General features: G+C 41.4%; 1 protein-coding gene across 3 annotated transcripts in view; it reads right to left on the bottom strand.

The window, feature by feature from the left end:
- The window catches only part of CD99L2 (CD99 molecule like 2), a 112,362-nt gene that overhangs the window by 11,377 nt on the left and 78,529 nt on the right, over positions 1–22,456 (bottom strand). For all 3 annotated transcript variants that reach the window (XM_060292922.1, XM_060292921.1, XM_030846966.2), the window contains 3 exons: positions 14,587–14,655; positions 14,376–14,471; positions 12,201–12,266 (listed from right to left, as the gene is read on the bottom strand). In XM_060292922.1, the coding sequence (XP_060148905.1) occupies positions 12,201–12,266; positions 14,376–14,471; positions 14,587–14,655 (231 nt within the window). The remainder of the gene's footprint in view (positions 1–12,200; positions 12,267–14,375; positions 14,472–14,586; positions 14,656–22,456) is intronic.

Genomic DNA, 22,456 nt, shown 5'->3' with positions numbered 1-22,456 from the left:
CAAATAAATGTTACTCCCTCCTCAAAAAGAAATGTGACCCCATCCTGTGGGTCACTCACTGCTCAGATGGGCACGTGGGCTGAGATACTAAGAGGTTAAAGAACAATTGGAAAAGAAGACCCCAGGCATTCTAGATCCTTCCATCCCTTCTAGTTGCATGAGCCTGAAGTAAAGTCAGCCACCAAGGCTTGCCACTGGAGTTAGCCAAGCCAATGTCACAGTTTGGATCCCTATTTGGCCACTGAGCTCCATTCACTTCCTCTGAGCACAGGCTGAACCCAGCTCCTTTACGAAAGGCACGCCATGCAAAAAGTGGCCAACTGAGGCCCCACTGGCAACACAAATTTATCCAAACCAACACCACCAATGGGAGTACGTTTCCAATAAATATAAAATGGATGAAGTCCTAAAAGCACTACAAGAAAATGCAGGACAACATTTATATTGTCTTGGGGTAACGAATGACTTCCTAAACCTGGCCCTCAAGCCAGGAGCCTGAAATGGAAAAGATTATATCAAAAGTCAAAACCTCCATACTAAAAGCACAAGAAACGAAAGGGAAAAATGGATAAATTGGACTCTGTCAAAATTAAAAACCTTTGTGCTTCATAGAACATCATCAAGAAAGTGGAAAGACAGCCCACAGAATGGAAGAAGACATGGGCAAATTCTATATCTGACAAGGGATGAGTATTGAGAATACAGAACTTCTACTACTCAATAAAAAGGCAAATAATTCAATTTTAAAATGGACAGAGGATAGGAAGACACTTCTCCAGAGAGATATACAAATGGCCAATAAGCACACGAAAAGAGCTCAACATCCTTAGTCACCAGGGAAATGCAAATCAAACCCACGACGAGATACCACTTCACTCGCATTAGGATGGCTACAATCCAAAGACGGTAAATAGGTGTTAGTGAGGATGGGAAGAAATTGGATCTTTCAGGCAATGCTGATGCGGATGTAAAATGCTACAGCTGCTGTGGAAAACAGGTCGGTGGTTACTCCCAAAGGTAAACAGAGTCACCACAAGACTGAACGATTCCACTTATAGGTATACAGACCCAAGAGAATTGAAAACACCTGACCACACAAAAACGGGTACACTGATTTCATTGCCGCATTAGTCGTAAAAGCCAAAAAGTGGAAACCACCTAAAGGTTCATCGATTGATGAATGGGTAAATAAAATGTCTTTGGAAGGTATGAAAAGAGATTAATAATCCCTAATGTAAAAGGAGCCCTTGCCATAAATGAGTAGAAAATGGGACAATGGGCATGAATAGGCAATTCACACAATATAGTAAGAGTGTCTAATAAGACAGAGGTGAAAAGTGTTTCACTTCTTGGATGCAAAGACATGGAAAATTTAAACAGGATAGCATTTTGTACTAATCAAATCTGCGAAGATTACAAAACTAAAATACCCAGTGAAAGTGAGTATATGAGCAAACAGACAGCTGTTTCCTTCCTAGTGGTGGAATGGCAGCTGGCACAATTGGAAAGGAATGCCATGTGGCAGTACACTCAGAGAGCGGCATCTTTAAAAATTTACACCTCCTGTGACTCAGCAGTTCAAGTTCTAGGAATTTGTCTGACAGACAATTAAGGTTTTATACATTTGGCGATGAGGAAGTTCATCCCAGCACTGTGCACAGTAGTAAAAAGCTGGAGGAAAAACCCTCTCTGTACAAATATAGGCCCTGGTTAAGGAAGTCGCAGTGAAACATAATATTACGCAGTGGTTGACATGATTTTTTAAAGGACTCCCTAATACAGAAAAAGATATTCAGGGTATTATTGAATTTAAAAACCTGGTTTTAAAAAGGTAACACAATCCCATTTTTGTAAAAATATTTACGAATATATACCTTATGCATAGAAAGAGTACTCCCTAGATGGTAAAACAATAAACAACTATTTTTCATAGAATGTTTAAAATATGCAAGCCTCACGCAAATCTATCCACATCTACTTTCCCACAACTGGAGAAATAATTCAAAGAGGTTATTTCACAGGTCACTGGCAGGACCTTCATTTTCATGGACAATATGTTTTGTATCCTCACCTGCCTTCTGAGTTCACAATTATACATCACAACTACATACCAAAGAGTCTAGAGTCGCCTTCTATTGTACTAGAAATTCCCCGGTACAGCATATCTCAGATTACAATTTGCTTTGAGTATAGACACCTATACATGTAGATAGTTATGGAATGCCAGAGCTCTAGGGACCACTGTCATAGCGATAGTGACTGCCATAGCTGTAGGGACTGCCACCATAGCTCAAGGGACCCCATAGCTATAGTGCCCACCATAACTATAAGGGCTCCTATAGCTATAGTGACCACTGTAGCTACAGAGAACACTGTAGAACAGGAGGCATTACCCTGTTGTCAACAGAAATGTTACCTCAGCATCTTCCAACATAAAAGACAACAATGCACACACACTGATACGTACAGACATGTCAATCTTGAGTCACAACAGCCGCATGCCTGTCAGACAGGGATGCAATGCACTGACGTGTCCCTCACTGACAACTGTGCAATTCCAGGCTCACAGCCAGTGCCTGACACGTCTGATTTGCCATGGGCATGGAGAGCCACGTGACAGTGGTAGATAACAGCTAGAACGGCCGAGGGGGGACGTTCAAGTGTTTCAGGACCTTTGTAAGTATGCTAGACTTCCAGCAGCCACAGCTAGGAGTTTGAGATTTTAAAAATTATCTTCATATTAAAAAAGTGGCAGCAGAAATGCAAAGTAAAATTTTAAAAAACTGAAAAATGAATAAACAAAGAGGGACAAACACTTGTTTCAAATGACCCATGGTTACAAAGTCAAATCGAACTGAAGAGAGTCAGCCAGAACATGGCTCCCTGAAAGTCTCCAAAGCCCATCTCCTCCATCCCCCACCTCGGGGAAGAGAACGGTCACCCTACCCTCTAGATAACGTGACAGGTGCCCCAACCCAACACTGAGCTGTACACCCCACCTACCTATGGCAAGCTCCCAAGACACCAGAAGTTATCTCAGAGAAAAGCCCTGTGTTCACGCTGCCCTCGTGCGTGCGTGCATGCGCGTGTGTGTGTGTACGTGCACGTGTGTTGGGGGCAGGGGCTCTGAGGGAGCATGTGGGTTTTTTCACATTCTAGAACACTAGAACCAGAGAGCTGTTCTTCACATCTGAAACATCCTATTTCTTCATGTTATGAAAGCTGAAAAAAAACCCAGAAATGGGTCCATAGAGAGACACAGAAAGGGCTGTCTGGTGGCAAGTCCCTAACTTTTTTCAGCTCCCAATAGAAGGCAATGTTGCTGGGGTAAGCCCTTCCACTTAAGCTCTTTTGCCATGATTATGTTCCCATCGAGACCCAATTCCCTGTTGCATGAGATCAACTTAATGGCTTGGAAGGGACCATGACAGCGCCCAGATATTTCGAGATAGTGACTGTAAATACAGTCAAAATGGAAGAGGAACGACTTCTTTAGACTCGGGAGGGAAAGTAGATAAACACAGCGTGGTATATCTACACAAGGGAACATTATTCAGCCGTAAGAGGAGATGAAGTACTGAGCCGCGCTGTAACGGGGATGAGCCTTGAATACATGCCAAGTAAAAGAAGCAATGCTATACGATTCTACTTAAATGAGGCACCTAGAGTAGTGAAATTCACAGAGGCAGAAGGCAGACTAGTGGCTACTAGGGGCTGCGGGGAGGGGAGACTGGGGCATAGCTGTTTAATAGGTACAGTTTCCCTTTGGGAAGGTTCTGGAGATGGATGGTGGTGACGGCTGTACACTTTCGATGATTAAAATGGTAAATGTTATGTATATCTTACTACAACAAAAAAAATTAAACTCAGTAAGGAACCCTGGGGGCCTGGAAGACTCTAGAAGACTGGAGGTTCCAGGTGGGGAGCAAGCAGAGGCCTCAGCAAGGCTTCCCATGTGTGGTATTAGAAGAGAAACAAGTGGAATGAAAATTCAAAGGCAGGAAGCAGTCTGCTGAGTCTGTCCAGGCACCTGCGAGACAAGAGGGGAGAGCAGAGGAAGCTGTCTGTGCAAAGCCCTGGAAGGCAATCCAAGATGCTGCAGCTGGAGGGAAAGAACACTGGAAGCTACAGCCAAAAACAGCTTCTCATTTAACCCTGGGAAGTAAAGGTGATGGGCTCCCGCTTCACACACCTGGAGGGGAACGTCTACATCTCTTTAGAGGTATGGGTTTTGACTCTTGCCTCTGGTTTTAAGAACTGCATGCTTTGGCCTTAAAAACTACCATCTGGGAGTGAAGAGTGCTCAATCTGGTTCTAATATGAAATTTTCTTTTTTGACTAAAAACAATGGTGCAGTATTTTCTGCTAATGACATCCCTGCTCCCCTCCACGCTCCTTCCCAACTGAAGACAGACACCAGGAGCCAGAGGAAGATCAGGTAAGGCGTTCACTTCATGAACAGGGCTTCCGAGTACTTCTCCGCTCCGCCCCCCCCCCTCACAAAACCACCTCGGGGAGAGCTGGGTTCACAGATCAGATTTATAGAGTTCACCTCCCGTAAGAGTGCACACTTACCCACCAGTTACATGAGGGGCACAGCCTCCCTCATCGTTCCCTTTGGGGTCCAAAAGAAAGCATTTCATGCCACGATGCCATCACTCATGTGGCCCAGAGGGTCGTCAGCCTAGCCAATCAAATGTGTCACTCTTCGTGGGAAAGCGTGGGCGGGAGGGTAGAGAGCAAAGCCAGGTGTTTGGTCCATCCTGGTCCCCTTCACTTCAGGAAACTTTTATTGGGGGTGTCAGGGATACACAAGGAAAAAGGTGCCTGCCTTCAGAAGCCCCATACAGCAGGAGTGAAAAAGCTACACATGACTCGGTGTGACTCAGTAATGACAGGGGCTATGCTGTACCAGCAGGATGACAGAAGTTCTACGAGAACCAAAGGCACGAGATGGGCGCTGTGCCACAGGGCCACAGAGGGGAGGGGCCCCCAGAGAGGAGGGGATCTTTGAGGTGTCCCTTAAGGGATCAGTGGCTGAGCATTTGCTAGACATGAGTGGGAATTCATCTGGTGGAAGAAAGGCATTTAAACAGAGGACCAGCATGTGAAGGCACAAAGATAGGCATGGACCAGCTCGTTCACATGTTTGGAGGCGAAATGAAGTTGACGGTCTAGGGCAGAAAGATATGTCAGCAGGATAAGGGGCTTGAACTTATAGGCATTAGGGAGCCACTCAAGAGACTTGTTGTTGTTTTGGCTTAAAAATTTTTTCCCAACAATTAAGAAAAAGTTCAAACATTCAAAAAAGTTGAAAACACTGTACAGTGAACACTCATATACCCACCATCTGGATTCTATAATTAACAGCTTACATTATTCACTTTATCATATGTCCATCCATCCCTCTACCCATCCAATCTTATTTTTGTGATGCATTTCAAAGTAAGTCTCAGACATCTGTATGCTTCGCCCATACACATATTATAACCTAGAATTCCATGTTTGCTTGTGATTCCTTTTTTAAGGTAAAATTTACGTATAATAAAATACTAACCTTACATGTACCATTTTGTAAGTTTTCGCAGATGCATACACCTGTGAAACCCATACCCCCACTGAGATACAGAATTAACATCAGTCCAGAAAGTTCTCTCATGTCCCTGTCCAATTAATTTGCATTCTCCCCCCAATCCACAGCAGCCGTGGATCTCATTTGTAACATTAGAAATTAGTTTTACAAATATTAGAACTTCACATGACTGGGCTCATATAGTATGTACTGTTTTTTTCACTGGCTTCTTTCACTCCGCATAGTATTTTTGACATTTATTCATGTTATTCTGTGTATCAGTAAGTCATTCCACTGTATGAATATATATCACAATTTGTCTATCCATTCTCCTATTGATAATTAGGCTGTTTACAGTTTCTTTTGTTGTTGTTTTGCTATTATAAATAAAGTCATTTTTAGAATTCTGTTATAAATCTTTTTTGGACATAAGCTCTCATTTTTCTTAAAAATAAGTGAAATTGCTGGGTTACTGGGGAGGTCTATGCTCAGTTTTATAAGAAACTTTACATTCACGCCAACAACGTACGAGCATTCCAGTTGCTCCACTTACGCACTAACATTCAGTATCTGTCAGTCTTTCCGATTTTAGCCATTCTGGTGGCTGTGTTGTGATAACTCATCATGGTTTTCATTCGCATTTCCCCAATAAAGATTTTGAGCATCTTCATATAACTTCTTTTATGAAGTGTCTCTTCGGCTCGTTTTTTGTTTGTTTGTTTTGGTTTTGGTTTTTGTTTTTTTGTGGTACGCGGGCCTCTCACTGTTGTGGCCTCTCCCGTTGCGGAGCACAGGCTCCGGACGCGCAGGCTCAGCGGCCATGGCTCACGGGCCCAGCCGCTCCGCGGCATGTGGGATCTTCCCGGACCAGGGCACGAACCCGTGTCCCCTGAATCGGCAGGCAGACTCTCAACCAGTGCGCCACCAGGGAAGCCCTAGGCTCGTTTTTTAATTGGGCTGTTTGTCTTTTCATTATTACACAATAGTTTTAAACAGAGGACTGACAAGATCGTGTTCCTGGTGATTCTCTCTGGCAGCTGCATGGAGGACAGGCTGGAACCAGGAGACCAGTTAAGAGATTAAGGTAATGACCCAAGGGTAGGTGATATGGGCCTGGGCTTGAGGGGAGGCAAAGAGAAGGAATATTCCAAATTCCAAAGATACTAGCAGAGAGGATGTCTGGCATGAGGGGTTGAGGAGGTCAACGAATCCTCTTCTCAAACAGCAACTATAACCCTGGACAATCAAAGACAGCCATTTCAGGAAACAGATTTAGTTCCTGTGAGAACACCTGGAATCTGAGGCCTTTTCCCCCAGGGTTGCTCTCATTTCCCCTTCTCCCAGGTCTTTCAGCAGCTAGTTTAACTGGGGAGAGGTGGACAGGCCATGGAAATCAGCAACGGTACTACAGCTGCCAAACGGGACCCACATGACTTGGAGAGCCAGCAGCTCCTTTAGCCTGAGCAAGCTAACCGGTCAACTAGCCAGGGATTTAACAGAGACGTGAGACAACCATAGGGGGCTTGATACACTCTCCACGTAGCCTTGGTTGCCCCGAAGCTGAGGACGTGCCCAGCAGAGACAGTACTGGTATTGGCTGAAGGCCAGCTATGGACAGCAATGGAGCAGAATTGAGAGTCCAGAAACAAACTCTTACATCTATGGTCAATTGATTTTTCCATAGGAGCCAAGACAGTTTAGTAGGGAAAGGAAAATCTTGTCAACCAGTGGTGCCAGGACGATTGGATATCCACACGCAAAAGGATAAAGTTGGACTCCTATTTCCCACCACACACAGATGAACTAAAAGATGGAACAAAGGCATAAATGTAAAAGCAAAACCAATAAAACTCTTAGAAGAGGACATAAGAAAACATCTTCATGAACTTAGTTCTTAAAACACCAAAGCATGATCCGTAAAAGAAAAAAAATTGATAAATCGAACTTTATAAAAAAATAAATTTTATTATTTGGTAAACAACACTATGAAGAAAAGGAAGAGACAAGCCACAGACTGAGAAAAAATATTTTTAAAATCATATACCTGAAAAAGGATTTGTATCCAGGTTAAAAATAGGACTAATAAAAGCAAACTGAATTTTTCACATGGGCAAAAAATCTGAACAGACTTCAAAGAACAGTATAAAATAAGAATATAAAAAGATGCTCAACATCACTTCCCATTAGGAAAATACAATGAAAAAACAATTAGATACCCCTACACAAGTATTAGAATGCCTAAAATGAAAAAAAAAACAAAAAACATACCCTGACAGAACCCTCTTACACTGCTGGTGGGAATGTAAATTGGTGCAGCCACTATGGAAAACAGTATGGAGGTTCCTCAGAAAACTAAAAATAGAACTATATGATCCAGTAATCCCACTCCTGGGCGTATATACAGACAAAACTACAATTCAAAAAGATACATGCACCCCAATGTTCACTGCAGCACTATTTACAAAAGCCAAGACTTGGAAGCAACCTAAGTGTTCACTGAAAGATGAATGGATAAAGAAGTTGTGGTACATATATACCATGGAGTATTACTCAGCCATGAAAAAAGGAATGAAATAATGCCATCTGCAGCTACATGGATGGACCTAGAGATTATCATACTAAGCAAAGTAAGTCAGACAGAGAAAGAAAAATACCATATGATAACACTTACATGTGGAATTTAAAATATGACACAAATGAACATATCCACGAAACAGACTCACAGACACAGAGAATAGATTTGTGGTTGCCAAGGGAGGAGGGAGGGAGGGAAGGATTGGGAGTTGGAGATTAGCAGATGCAAACTAGTATATATAGGATGGATAAACAACAAGGTCTTACTGTTGTAGCATGGGGAACTATATTCAATATCCTGAGATAAACCATAATGGAAAAGTACATATATATACATATATATATATATAACTGAGTTACTTTGCTATACAGCAGAAATTAATACAACATTGTAAATCAAATATACTTCAAAAAAAATCTGTTTAAACCCTGACAATATCAATTGCTGATAAGCATGTAGAGCAACTGGAACTCTCATTCATTACTCATGGAAAAGTATTGGGTTGGCCAAAAAGTTCGTTCGACTATTCCCATAAGATGTAAGAGGTCGGGTTTCCCAAACGAACTTTTTGGCCAACCCAGTATAATGGTACAGCCACTTCAGAAGACAGCTGGGAAGTGTACTGCAAAGCTAAACATAGATTTACCATATGACCCAGAAATTATACACCTAGGTATTTACCCATGTGGATTGAAAACTTACGCCTGTACAAAAACCTGTATGTAAATATTTATAGCAGCTTTATATATTTATAATCACCAAAAGCTAAATGCAACCAAGATGTCCTTCAATAGGTGAATGTGGTACATCTAGACAATGAAATGTTATAAAGAAATGACTTACCAAGCCATGAATAAACATATAGGAACCTTTAATGCACATTGCTAAGTGAAAGAAGCCAGTCTGGAAAGGCTACATACTGTATGATTCTAACCATATGACATTCTGCAAAAGGCAAAAGCTATGGAGATGACAAACAGATTAGTGGTTGCACGAAGAGAAAATGGATTAGGGTTGAGGAAACAGAGAGTGCCTGAGTACCAAAGGGGTATACAGAAGAACTTTTATGGTGACAGACTGCTCTGTATGGTACTTGGGTGGTGGACACATGACTATATGCATTTGTAAAAACCCATACAAATGTGTACCACAAGGCGTGACCTTTAATGTATGCAGGCAAAACACCAACCAGGTTGGTGGGGGATCCCAGGATGGAATGTAGACTGTGACAAATGAATGTATCTGCATTATAAACGTATGTCAGAACTGCACTGAATGGAGGGGTCATAAAGGAGCTATGCAAGTAACTTTAGAAAGACGGTACTTTGACTGAAACTGTAAGGTAAAGACAAAAGAAGAAAAACAAACACTGGACTGTAGTTGGTAAAGCTGCGTCTCACAGGGGTATGGGTTAACAATTACGATTGCGCTATACACGTATAATACCAGAATTGAGCAAGTAAGCAAACAGTTGATGGACGGTAGGTTTCTCACTCTCAGAGAGAGAAGTTAAAGGTCAGCAAGAAAGGAATACTAAAATATGTCTCCAACTGTAACCTACTGCCAGAAGGCTTAAGTATGAACTTATGCTTAGGTTAACACAGATGCTGATGAATAGATACAGAAATAATTATAGATACATATATACACACGGTTTATTAATAAAATACATCCATGTGTTTCCTAGTTGTGCCCACTTAAAGGGTTTAGAAGTAGCAACATCCCACTAATGAATGCACTCAACACCCAGATCTTGGTTTCTAATACCCTTCCCTTTCAGTGGGGAAGAGAATGACATACCACCGGACGCTCAAGGAAAGAGACCCACCAGGCAACAGTGTTCAGGAAGAAGAAGTGAATGAGAACAAGAAAGTGGGAGAGTGCCAGGTAGGGCCCAGGAGGAAAGAACGTGAAGGAGGAGGTGGTCATCAAAGTGAAATGCTGCAGAGGTCACACGGGACAGAGGGCTGTGACCACCAAGAGATGACTGGGGACCAAATAGCAACTCCGGGGGAATGGGAGGAAAGGCTTGCATACACTAAGGTGTAGACCACAGAGGGGGCAATGACGAGATGAAACTGACTGGCTCGAGCTTCTCAGTCAGTGAAAATGCTAGGGAATGGAGGAGGCTGACGGGACCTGTTGATGAGAGACAGTCGCTACTACCTACAGACAAAATATGGGGCACCTACAGGGCCATTAGAAATGTTTTCTTGAGAAAAAATATACAACAGATAACATACTATCTCAGAAATACACTCCAAAACTATAGCTGAGTCTGTGTGCCTAAAACCCACAGTTAGAAAATGCATTAATTAGGACTGTTTTTATGCTGAAGATCGTCATTTATTTAAATGTGGTGTTTTATCTTCATACATGGCATTAGCACGTTTGCATAGAGAAGACTGTCTGAGAACTTCATCGTGTGCTTATCATAACCTAAGGTTCAGTTTCACACTCGTATTTTTTGCCGGGACTCTCTACTTTCTTTTACTGACACCTATAATGACAGAGTATATCTTATGCTAACAATTGATTATTCTTTACAAGAGAAATTCAAATCTGAGCCTAATTAATGAATTTCCTAGCACTTCTTCCTTGTTAAAACAGGTACTTTTAATAAGGAAACCCCTCTCTTCTCACCATCTGGAAATACCATTTGTCACCCGGGAGTAATTGGCTAATTTGCTGGGTTTGCCCTTTAAATGTTCCACGTTCTCCTGACACCTGTGAGTTTCATTTAGAGGTTTTTGGAGCTTTTTACTCAAAATGACACTGTTTGGAAAGGTGGTTTGAAAGACAGATTCGACTACAGTATCCTTTAATCAGAACAACACTGTTCCCATACGGAAGGCACACAATTCCTACAAGAAAGAAGCAGATGCTAGTGCCACAGCCTAGACTGTGGGGAGTACAGCAGGCTGACACTGGAAACAATCACATGTTACACTCGGAACTTGCTGTTACACTCACAACCACAAATCACAACCACAACAGGGAATCACCAAAAAATGCTATACCCACAACTTAGCATCACAACAGGTTACCATCACAATAGTTACAATCATAAAAACTTACCACCAGAACTACAAGTTATAATCACAACATACCATCAGAACAGGTTACAACCACAAGTACCAACCACAAATTACAACCCTAACTTATTTTGCCACATCAAGTCTGGCTAACATTGTCTCCATACTAGGATCAGATCTTGCCAACATATTAAGACAAAAGGTTTAAGTCTTTGGGTGATTTGCGGGGGAACTAAAACTACCTGCCTTGGGGGAGGGTGTGACTATGAAGGGCTGACACATCTGATACAATTTCATCGACCCAGACCCATGAGTGCATGTGTCCATGTGTACAGACACACACACACACACACACACACACACACAAGTGCATGCAAAATCTGATGAAATCTGAATAAGATCTGTATGTGACTTAATAACAATATTGAACAACTGTCAGCTTCCTGGTTTTGACAATGTAACTATAGTTTTGTCAAGATATCAGGGGAAGCTGGGTGAAGGGTACACAGGAATTTTCCTAAACAATTTGTTTATTTTTACAACTTCTTGTGACTCAAACTACTGCAAAATGAAAAGATTTTAAAAGATATCTGACTTGCTACGGGTGTCTTAAAAAAGCTCTTGTCATGATGAGTTTTGCTCCCCCCATCCCAAGAGTGACAGGCTCCCCAGGTTGCGAAGGCTGTTCCCAATGAGTCCTCTGACCTTCAGTTACTGTAACTGGTGCTGCCTTGGCAAACAGCTTCTGCTAGTGTGGACACATTAACCCATGCAGCAACTTGGCTTAAGGAACATCAGGGAAAATGTGTGGCTTTTCCAAACTGGCTCATAAATGCCCCCTTGAGCTGCACAGTCTCTGTATCATTCCAAGTCAACCCCAAACTGCAAGCAGGGATGTCTAGGAACTAACTACCTTTGATTTCCCAGAGTCTGAGTAAGAACACCTCCAATCAGCCTGGTTGCTGTATAGTCCCGTCTTTAACAAGAATAAGGCATTTGGACAAATCAGTGCTCCTACCTTTACCCCTGTCAGGTTTGTATTCACCGCCCCCTACTATGTCTTCAAGATCCTTGTCTGAAAAACCTGGAGGAAACAAAACACACATCTCAATGCCAAACACATTTCTCAGAGACAAGAAATTTGTTACTGAATGTTGTCCAACAGCCCCAGAAAGTGACTGCCACTTAAGAGGACCCTTGATGAATGCATAGGCAAAACTCTAAAGGGGCCCCCAAGATCCCTTCCCATCAGTGTACACACCCCAGTATGCCATGACTGGGCGCGAGTGGAACCATGCATGGGATGGCTATCAACCCGTGATTAGGTTATATTACATGCCGAGGTGAACGGACTTTGCAGACGTAATTAAGTTACCACATCAGTTTGACTTGGCATTAATCAAAAGGCAGATTTTCCTGGGTGAGCCTGAAATTAATCAAGTGAGCCCTTTAAAACAGGGTTGAGGCCCTCCTGAGCTCAAACACTAGAAGCAATAGTCTTAGCCTTCCTCTCCCCCTCCCTGCTCTTCTCTACTCCCCCCTCCCCTCCCCTCCCCTCCCCCCTTCTCTCCCTTCCGTCTAGTCTCTTTTTTCTCCTGGTGGTCTTAAGAAGCAAGTATTCACTTGTTCTAGAACTGCAAGGAAACGGTTCTCTGCCAACGAGCACACGAGCTTGGAAGACAACCCAACCTCAGCTGAGACTGCAGACCTGGATGACACTGTGACTGAAGGTGTATGAGGTTCTGAAGAGAAAAACTCAGCTGAGCTGTTCCTGAACTCCTCACCCAAAGAAACAGCTTGTGATCATTTGTTATGGTGGTAACAGAAAACTAATACAAGGAAACCGAAAAATTAATTTTATTATAGCTCAACCGTTGAGTACACATCTTTTAATATTCTGTGATAAAGTGGGAAGCATGCTTACGGCATTTCTGTTCCACTCTAAAGTCCTATAGTTGACTCAGAAAAGCACATGTGTGACTGTTTCAATTCGGCTTTTATCAGCTGCTTTCTGTCATGAAAGACTACTTTTACTAGAAAGAAAGAATGATGGGCTAACTGTGGTATGGCAGCTTGAGTATTTGGAAGGTGTTTTCTTGAAAATGAATGAAATGGGGCTGTCACTTTAAAGAAAACCACTGGCAGTACTTGTTGCCAGTGATAATATTTCAAACAAAAAAGAGAATTTTGAAAAATCTGTATCTACCACTGCGAGCTTAACAACTTGCCAATACTTAAAGACTTTTTCTAATGAGATGGTGGTGATATTAACAGATGTGAATTGGGGGCACTGCATAATGAAATATGGCATTATTTGGAAGGTCAAAAGACTTAAGAACAATATTTTCCAAATGAGCAATGCGTAATGCACAAAACCATGAATGGGTAAAGTTCCACTAAAAAGTACATGAGGATCCCTGGGGAGTTTAATGAAATCAACGATGGAAAATTCATTGATATGGTTTCACATTCTACAGTGCACTTAACCTATAAGAAACAACCAGTGGTCGAGTTTGGGTGTCTTACCAAAGAAAAATGATGTGAATCAATGATCTGAAAAGTCTATTAAAATATTCTTCCCCTTTCAATGGCGTATCTCTTATAAGGCCAGATCTCCTTCATATACATCAACTGTAACAACATATCACAACTTGAGCCCAGAAGGAGATGGAGATGTGAGAGTCTAGCTCTTCTTTTTTGGCCGCACCACAGCAGGCGGGATCTTAGTTCCCCAACCAGGAAGTGCGGAGTCTTAACCACTGGACCGCCAGGGAAGTCCCCTAGCTTTCCTACTAAGATAGACATTATAGAAATTTGCAAAAAATGTACAATGATACCACTTTTCTCACTAAATTGTCTTTATCTTGCCATAGTTATTTCTCATGAAATCTGCTATTTATGTTATTAACATGTGTGTGTTTGCTGTTGTTCATTTTAATTTTTCTCCAGTTTTAGATTCAAAGATGATAAATATCGATAGACGTGACCCACACCTCAATAGAGATCCTCCATAATTTGAGGAGTCCTGAGACCAAAACGCTTGAGAACCACTGTGGTAGGGTTCTCCTGGGCCTTGAAGCGCCCCCAGCTCTGCCAGGCCAGGAGTGGCTCTGTGCGCTGCTGTAGTTAATGAGCTACACCCTGACCGGGGAGCTACAGCACTGGCCTGTGCCTTCAACCAGCTGTGACTTACCTCCTCCTCCTGCACTCGGCTTCCTGTGGCCATGATCTTGATCATTTCGATCATCCAAGGCATCGGCCAGGTCAAAGTCTTTTTCGTCAGGGGGCCCTAAAACGTAAAAGACAAAGTCAGTTGGTTAAATTACAGGCAGCTCATTTGGACATGGCCCCAGAGAGCTCCACGGGGTCTCTCCTTAGTGCCCTCCTCAGAACAGCCGTGTTACCTGCAGGCTTTGCTGGAGCTCTGGTCGCTCCCGGTCTCCTGGTTGTGGTGGTGACACGGTCCCATCTCTCTAAAAGGGGGAAGGGGGACAGCAAGGGGAGCACAATTAGTAACACACACAGCAGCCCCTGCACGGCTCAGGGAAGTCACAGCATGAGCACAGCACTCCTGTCCTGGTCCTGAGGTCCCTCTGATGCCTCTGAAGAGCCACCTTGAGGATGACAAAGAGATGCAAGAGGGTTTACAGGAGACGAGTTCTGCTTGCTTTTCTTCACAGGATGGGTGGTGAGGTGGACATGATCCCGCATTTGATCTGGTGATTAGTGGAGCTGGGACTTGAGCCCAGATCTACAGGAGATGACCACATGCTTCAGGGGGTCCCAGAGCTGGAGCACAACCCGAGAGCTCCAAGCCTTGGCCGTCACCACTCTCAACCCGGCACCGTAATCACAGGTAATACTGCCCAGGGATGAAGTGACGCTGTGTTCCCAGTAGAGTATGGGAGTGTCTCATCAGCTGAAAGTGGTTACAACACCAACAAAATATTGTATATAAGTGTGGTTACTGCTGTTAATACTAGGTCTTTCAGCTCAACCATATTCCTTTAAAATTGTGGACTTCTTGCACATCAATTACGTAGCATGCCACACAGGAGTTTTCCAGTAGTTTTTCTTGAATTTCAAGACTCCCATAACTGTTCCTATAATTGGAGGTAGCAGAGGGACAGGAAATTTAAGGGACGGGAAAGGCATAGACAGTGCTGTATACAGGAAGCACTTAGAATAGAAGCAGCAATGTTTGTGGGGGAAAAAACCTCAATGACTTTTATAGATCAATAACGTAATCCTCAAACTGCCCAGGTAATTTACAATGCATTACCTATCTTTTTTGGATAGAGCCTGGGGTTGTCTATGGATCAAAGAATTATAAGTCTGAATTTTCTGGAAAGAGTGTTAAAAACACAGTAAGACATGACCTGCCAGTTCTCACTAGCAATAAAGGGGGATGTCACATAATGATAAAGGACCAATCCACCAGGAACACAACAATCGTAAATGTGTAAGTACCAAACAAGAGTCTCAAAACACATGAAGCTAAAATTCACAGAGCTGAGAAAAGAAATAAACAAATCCACAGGTATAGTTGGGGACATCAATACTCTACTCTCAGCAACTGACAGAACTACTAGAATGAAAACCAGCAAGGATATAGAAGAACTAAACAACACAGTCAACTAACAGGATGTAACTGGCATAATGGACACTACCCAATCGCAGCAGAGTAAGTAACTGTTTAAGCACCCATGGAATATTCACCAACAGATCACACCCTGAACCAGAAAGCAAACCTCAACAAATTTAAAAGTATGGAAGTGATAGAGAGTGGTATCTCTGACTATAATGGAATCAAACTAGAAACAACCAAACCAAAAACAAGTAAGAGAAAACAAGAAAATCTCTAAACACTTGGAAATAAACAACACACTTCTAAATAAAACAACGGTCAATGAGAAAGTCTCAAAATGAAATTTTAAGAATAAATAGCCCTAATGAAAATGAAAATACAGCATATCAAAATATGGGAGATGTAACTAAAGTAATGCTGAGAGGGAAGTTTATAGCACTAAATGCTTAAATTAGAAACAAAGAAAGGTCTCAAATCAATAATCCAAGTTCCTAACCCAAGATACTAGAAAATGACGAGCTAGATACTAGAAAAACAAACCCAAAGCAAGCAGACAGAAGGAAATAATGTAAGAGCAGAAATCAATGAAATTGAAAATAGAAAAGTAAAATAGATCAACCAAACGGCTTGTTCTTTGAAAAAGTCAGTAAAATTGATACACCTCTAGCCTTACTAACAAATATAACTGAAGAAAAAAACCCCAAAATACTAATATAAGGAATGAAACAGCAGATATCATTATAGATTCTGCACTATTAAAAGGATAATAAGAAAACGCTATGAACAACTTTCTGTATTTGACAACTTAGAAGAAATGGACCAATTCCTTGAAATCCACAAACTATCACAACTCAACTCAATCCCGTGTTCACGTAACGTAAGACTAATATTGTTAAGATGACAATACTACCCAAAGTGATCTACAGATTCAGTGCAATCTCTACCAAAATCCAAAACAGTTTTTTGGGCAGACTTAGAAAACCCCATTCTAAAATTCATATGGAGTCTCAAGAGACCCCAAATAGACAAAAGAATCTTGAAAAAGAAGAACTCACTTTCCTGATTTCAAAACTTACTACAAACCTACAGCAATCAAAACAGTGTGGTACTGGCATAAGAACAGACATATAGACTAACGGAACAGAACAGAAAGCCCAGACATAACACTATGGTCAATATGTTCTTGACAAGGGTACCAAGAAACTGAATATCCACATGCCAAAGAATGAAGTTGGACCCTTACCTTACACCATATATAAAAATTAATTCAAAATGGATCAAAGTCCTAAACATAAGAGCTAAAACTATAAAACTCTTAGGAAAAAACATAGGGGAAAATCTTCATGATATTGGATTTGGTAATGACTTCTTGGATATGACACCAAAAGCATAGGCAACAAAAGGAATAATAGATAAATTGGCCCTCATCAAAAGTAAAGCCTTTTGTGCAAAGGACACTATCAAAAGAATCAAAAAACAATCCCAGAATGAGAGAATATATTCATAAATCATATATCCAGTAAGAGATTAAAATCCAGACTATATAAAGGACTCCTACAACAATTAAAAAAATGAGATTTAAAGATGGGCAAAGAACTTGAATAGACATATCTTCAAAGAAGATATATAAATGGTCAATAAGCACATGAAAAATGCTCAAAGTATTGGTCATTAGGGAAATATAAATCAAATCCACAAGGAGATACCACTTCACACTCATTAGGATGGCTATTATCAAAAGAAAAATGAAAAATAACAAATGTTGGTGAGGATGTGGAGAAATTGGAACCCTGGTATGTTGCTGGTGGGAATGTATAAAATGGTGCAGCTGCTGTGGAGAACACTGGTGATTACTCAAAAATTTAAACGTAGAATTACTACCTGATCCTTCGATTCCACCTCTAGGTATAAGCCCAAAAGGACTGAAGGCAGGGACTCAAACGGATACCTGCACAATGTTCAATACAGCACTATTCACAACAGACAAAGGGTAGAAACAACTCAAACGTCTGCCAATTTATAAACAGATAAAATATGGTATATACACACAATGGAATATTACTCAGCCTTATAAAGGAATGAAATTCTGATACATGCAACAACATGGACAAACTTTGAAAACATTATGCTAAGTGAAATAAGCCAGACATAAAAGGACATATCTTGTATGATTCCACTTATTTCAGGTACCTAGAATGGGAAAATTCTTAGAGACAGAAAGTAGAACAGAGGTTAGCAGGGGTTCAGGGTAGAGGAAAATGAGGAGTTACTGTTTACTGGGTACAGAGTTTCTGTTTGGGATGAGGAGAAAGTTCTGGAAATGGATAGTGGTGATGGTTGTACAACACTGGGAATGTACTTAATGCCAATGAACTGTACATTTAAAATGGTTAAAATGGGGCTTCCCTGGTGGCGCAGTGGTTGAGGGTCCGCCTGTCGATGCAGGGGACACGGGTTCGTGCCCCGGTCCGGGAAGATCCCACATGCCGCGGAGCGGCTGGGCCCGTGAGCCATGGCCGCTGAGCCTGCGCGTCCGGAGCCTGTGCTCCGCAACGGGAGAGGCCACAACAGTGAGAGGCCCGCGTACCGCAAAAAAAAAAAAAAGAAAAAAGAAAAAAAATGGTTAAAATGGTAAATTCTATGTTAGTATGTTTACCACAATAAAAAAATAATTCAACCTAGATGAAAACACAATCTGAATATTTCTATAACCATTAATGAAACAGAATTTTTAATTTAAAAGCTCCTAAAAAAAAGAAATTTCCAGGCTTTTTGATGGTTTCACTGGTAAATTTTACCAAGCATTTAAAGAGGAATTAACACCAATTTTATAAAACCTCTTCCAGAAAATAAAGAGGAGGGATATTTCCCAACTTATTTTATGAGGCCAGCATTAACCTGATAATAAACACAGAAAAAGACTGTATTAAGAAAAAACTACAGCCCAATCTCTCTCATGAACTAATATATAAAATCCTCAACAAAATATTAGCAAGCTAAACAGAATGTATAGAAAGAATTATACATCATGAACAAATGGGACTTGTTCTGGTTATGCAAGGCTGGATCAACATTTGAAAAACAATGTGCCCTACAATATCAGTGGCCTAAAGAAGAAAAAACTCATATACAGGCATACCTCAGAGATACTGTGGGGATGGTTCCAGACCACTGCAATAAAGCGAATATTAATAAAGCAAGTCACATGATTTTTTTTTTTTGGTTTCCCAGTGCACATAAAATTATGTTTACAGGCTTCCCTGGTGGCGCAGTGGTTGAGAGTCCGCCTGCTGGTGCAGGGAACGCGGGTTCGTGCCCCGGTCCGGGAAGATCCCACATGCCGCGGAGCGGCTGGGCCCGTGAGCCATGGCCGCTGAGCCTGCGCGTCCGGAGCCTGTGCTCCGCAACGGGAGAGGCCACAGCAGTGAGAGGCCCGCGTACCGCAAAAAAAAAAATTATGTTTACACTATACTGTAGTCTATTAAAGTGCAACAGCATTATGCCCCCCAAAAAATGTATGTACCTTAATTAAAAAATATTTTATTACTAAAAAATGCTATCCATAATCTGAGCCTTCAGGGAGTAGTAATCTTTTTGCAACAGGAACATCAAAGATCACTTATCACAGACCGCAGCAAATATAATAATAATGAAAAAGTTTCAAATAGTTTTGAATTACCAACATGTGACACAGAGACACGAAGTCAGCAAATGCGGTTGGAAAAATGGCACCGATAGACTGGCTCAACGCAGGGTCACCACAAAACTTCAATTTGTAAAAACGCAATATCTGCAAAGTGCAATAAAGTGAAGCGCAATAAAACGAGGTCTGCCTGTAATCTTATCAACATGGAAAATCCAATACCCATTTATGAAAAAAATTCAGCAAATTAGGAATAGAGGGAAGTACCCCTCAACTTCACAGAGAGCATCTAGAAAACACCCATAGCTCTTGTCAGACTTAATGGTGAAAGACTGAACACTCTCTCCTGAAGATCAGGAACAGGCCAACATGCTTATTTAACATAGCATGGGAGGTTCAACATTGCAATGAGAAATAAAAGAATCAGTAAGTGACTTCAGCAAGGTCTAACGATACAGGAGCAACAAATATCAAAATCAATCATATGATAGCAATGAACATACGGAATCTAAAATTAAAACACATAACCATTTAAAATTGTTCCAGAGAAAATGAAATACTTAGCTGTACACTTGAAAAACATGTACAGGACCTGCAGGCTGAAAATTACAATATGCTTATGAGCGAAATCAAAGAAGACATAAATAAATGGAGAGACATACTGTGTTCATGGATTTGAAGACTCCCTTAAAGACATCAACTCTTCCCAAATTCATCTACATATTTAACACAAGTCCTATCAAAATCCCAGCCAGCTTTCTGTAGACATAAATAAACTTATTCTAAAACTTGTATAGAAAAGCACAGGCCCCTAGAATAGCTAAAACAACCTTGAGAAAGAAGAATAAAGTGGGGGGAAATCAGCCTACCCAGTATTAAGGCTTACTTTATGGTTACAGTAATCAAGACAGTGGCAGAAGGGTAGACACGTAGAACAGTACAACAGAATGAACTACCTAGAAAGACCTGCCCAAATATGTTCAAGAGATTTCTGTTAAAGGTGCAAAAGCCACTCAATGGAAGCAGGACAGCCTTTCCAACAAAAGGTGCTGGAGCAACTAGGCATCTATAGGCAAAAATAATGAACCTTGATCTAATCCTCACACACCTCATTCAAACCCTAACTCAAAATTGATGACTTTTTTGGGTCTTAAATGTACATCTATAGAACTTTCAGAAGGAATGATATGAGAAAAATCTTCAGGACTAAGGGCTTGGGGAAGAGTTCATAGACTTGACCATAAAACCATGATCCACAAAAGAAAAAAATGGATAAATCAGACGTCATCAAAATTAAAAATTTCCTTTTGTGAAAGACTCTATTAAGAAGATGAAAAGACAAGCTATAGAGTAAAAGAAAATATTTGCAAAACACATACCCATCTAAGGACTAGTGTCTAGAATATATGAAGAGCTCTCAAAATTGAACAGCAAAATCAAACAATCCGATTAAAATGGGCGAAAGCCATGAAGAGGCATTTCACTGACGGGTTTACATGAATGGCCAATAAGCACATGCAATCAGGGAAATGCAAACTAAAACCACAATGAGGTATCACTACACACCAATCAGAATGACTAAAAAAAATAGTGATAACACTAAGTGCTGACAAGGATGCAGAGAAAGTGGATCACTCATTTATTGCTGGTGGGAATATAAAATGGTACAGCTAGTCTGGGACACAGGTTGGCAATATTCTTAAAAAACGAACCCTATGACTACCATAGAACCCAGCAATTACCCACCTGGGCATTTATCCCAGAGAAATGAAAACTCATGTTCATACAAAAACCTAGAGCCCAAAACTGGAAACAACCCAGATGATCTTCATAAATAAACTATAGTACATCTACATCATGGAATACTATTCAGCAAGGAAAAGCAACAAACTATTGATACATGCAATGCCTTGGATGGACCTCAAGGGAATTATGCTGAGTGAAAAAAAGCCAATCCCCAAACATTACATACTACATGATTCCATTTACATAACATTTTCTAAATTGCCAAATTCTATAGATGGAGAAAAGATTAGTGCTTAGGGACGGGAAATGGGGGTGGGCACAGCAGAAGGGAGATAGTTGTTTTTATAAAGCACAGCACGAGGGTCTTTGTGATCATGGAACTGTTCTCTGTCTGGACTACCATGGTGGATGTATGAACCTACACAGGTGACAAAACTGCACAGACGTGAAGACACACACACAGACACGAGTACAAGTAAAACGGAACATCTGAATAAGATCACTAGATTATATCAACGTCAAGATCCTGGTTGTGACACTGTACTATAATTTTTCAGGTGTTACCACTGGGGAACTGGTACAGTGTGATGGGATCTCTCTGGAGTATTTCTTACACATTGATGTGAATTTTACAGTTAGCTCTGAAGAAAATGTCAATCCGAAAATAGTTAATGATTGATTTGAGCATCGTAGTCATTTCTCATAGGGAAAAAAAAAGTCTGACACGTAAATAGCTGGTCTTCAGGGGTGCACAAATGTCTATTGTCGACCTTAAAAACTAAGGAGCGAATCGTGTAGACCTCACCTTAGGGGAAAAGAGCAGCAGGAAGAACATCGAGAAGGGAGGCGGTACGTACAAGGACGTTTTCCAGACAAATGAAGCCGATTCTTTCCTGATCCCAATGGTTCATACAACACTGAAAATCTTCCAGAGAGAATATCTTTACAGAGCAAACAGCACAGCTCTTTTCCTCTTTGAAGTGAAGATACAACATACACGCTTCGAGAGGGCCCGGGTCACTATTTTTCTGTTATCACACTGTGCCTACCTCTTAAAGACCAGTCCCCTTTTCAGCTTTCTAGATCACTGGAGCGAATCTTCCATGGACTAGGAAACTGCCCAGCAGACCTGCGGATGAGGAGGCCCGTGCCGGCGCCTCTACGGCCAGGTGCACGAGCTGACCCTACGCTCACCTTCAGGTCATCACCACCTTCCTGGGCAAACACTTCTAAGAGCCACACACACAGAGGAAGAGGTCCTTGGGGTGAAGCCAGAATGCCTGGGCCCAGGCCAGCT

The sequence above is a fragment of the Globicephala melas genome, chromosome X (assembly GCF_963455315.2).
Source record: "Globicephala melas chromosome X, mGloMel1.2, whole genome shotgun sequence".
NCBI lineage: Eukaryota > Metazoa > Chordata > Mammalia > Artiodactyla > Delphinidae > Globicephala > Globicephala melas.
The sequence above is the reverse complement of the archived record's forward strand: the minus strand, read 5'-3'. Positions and strand labels throughout refer to the sequence as shown.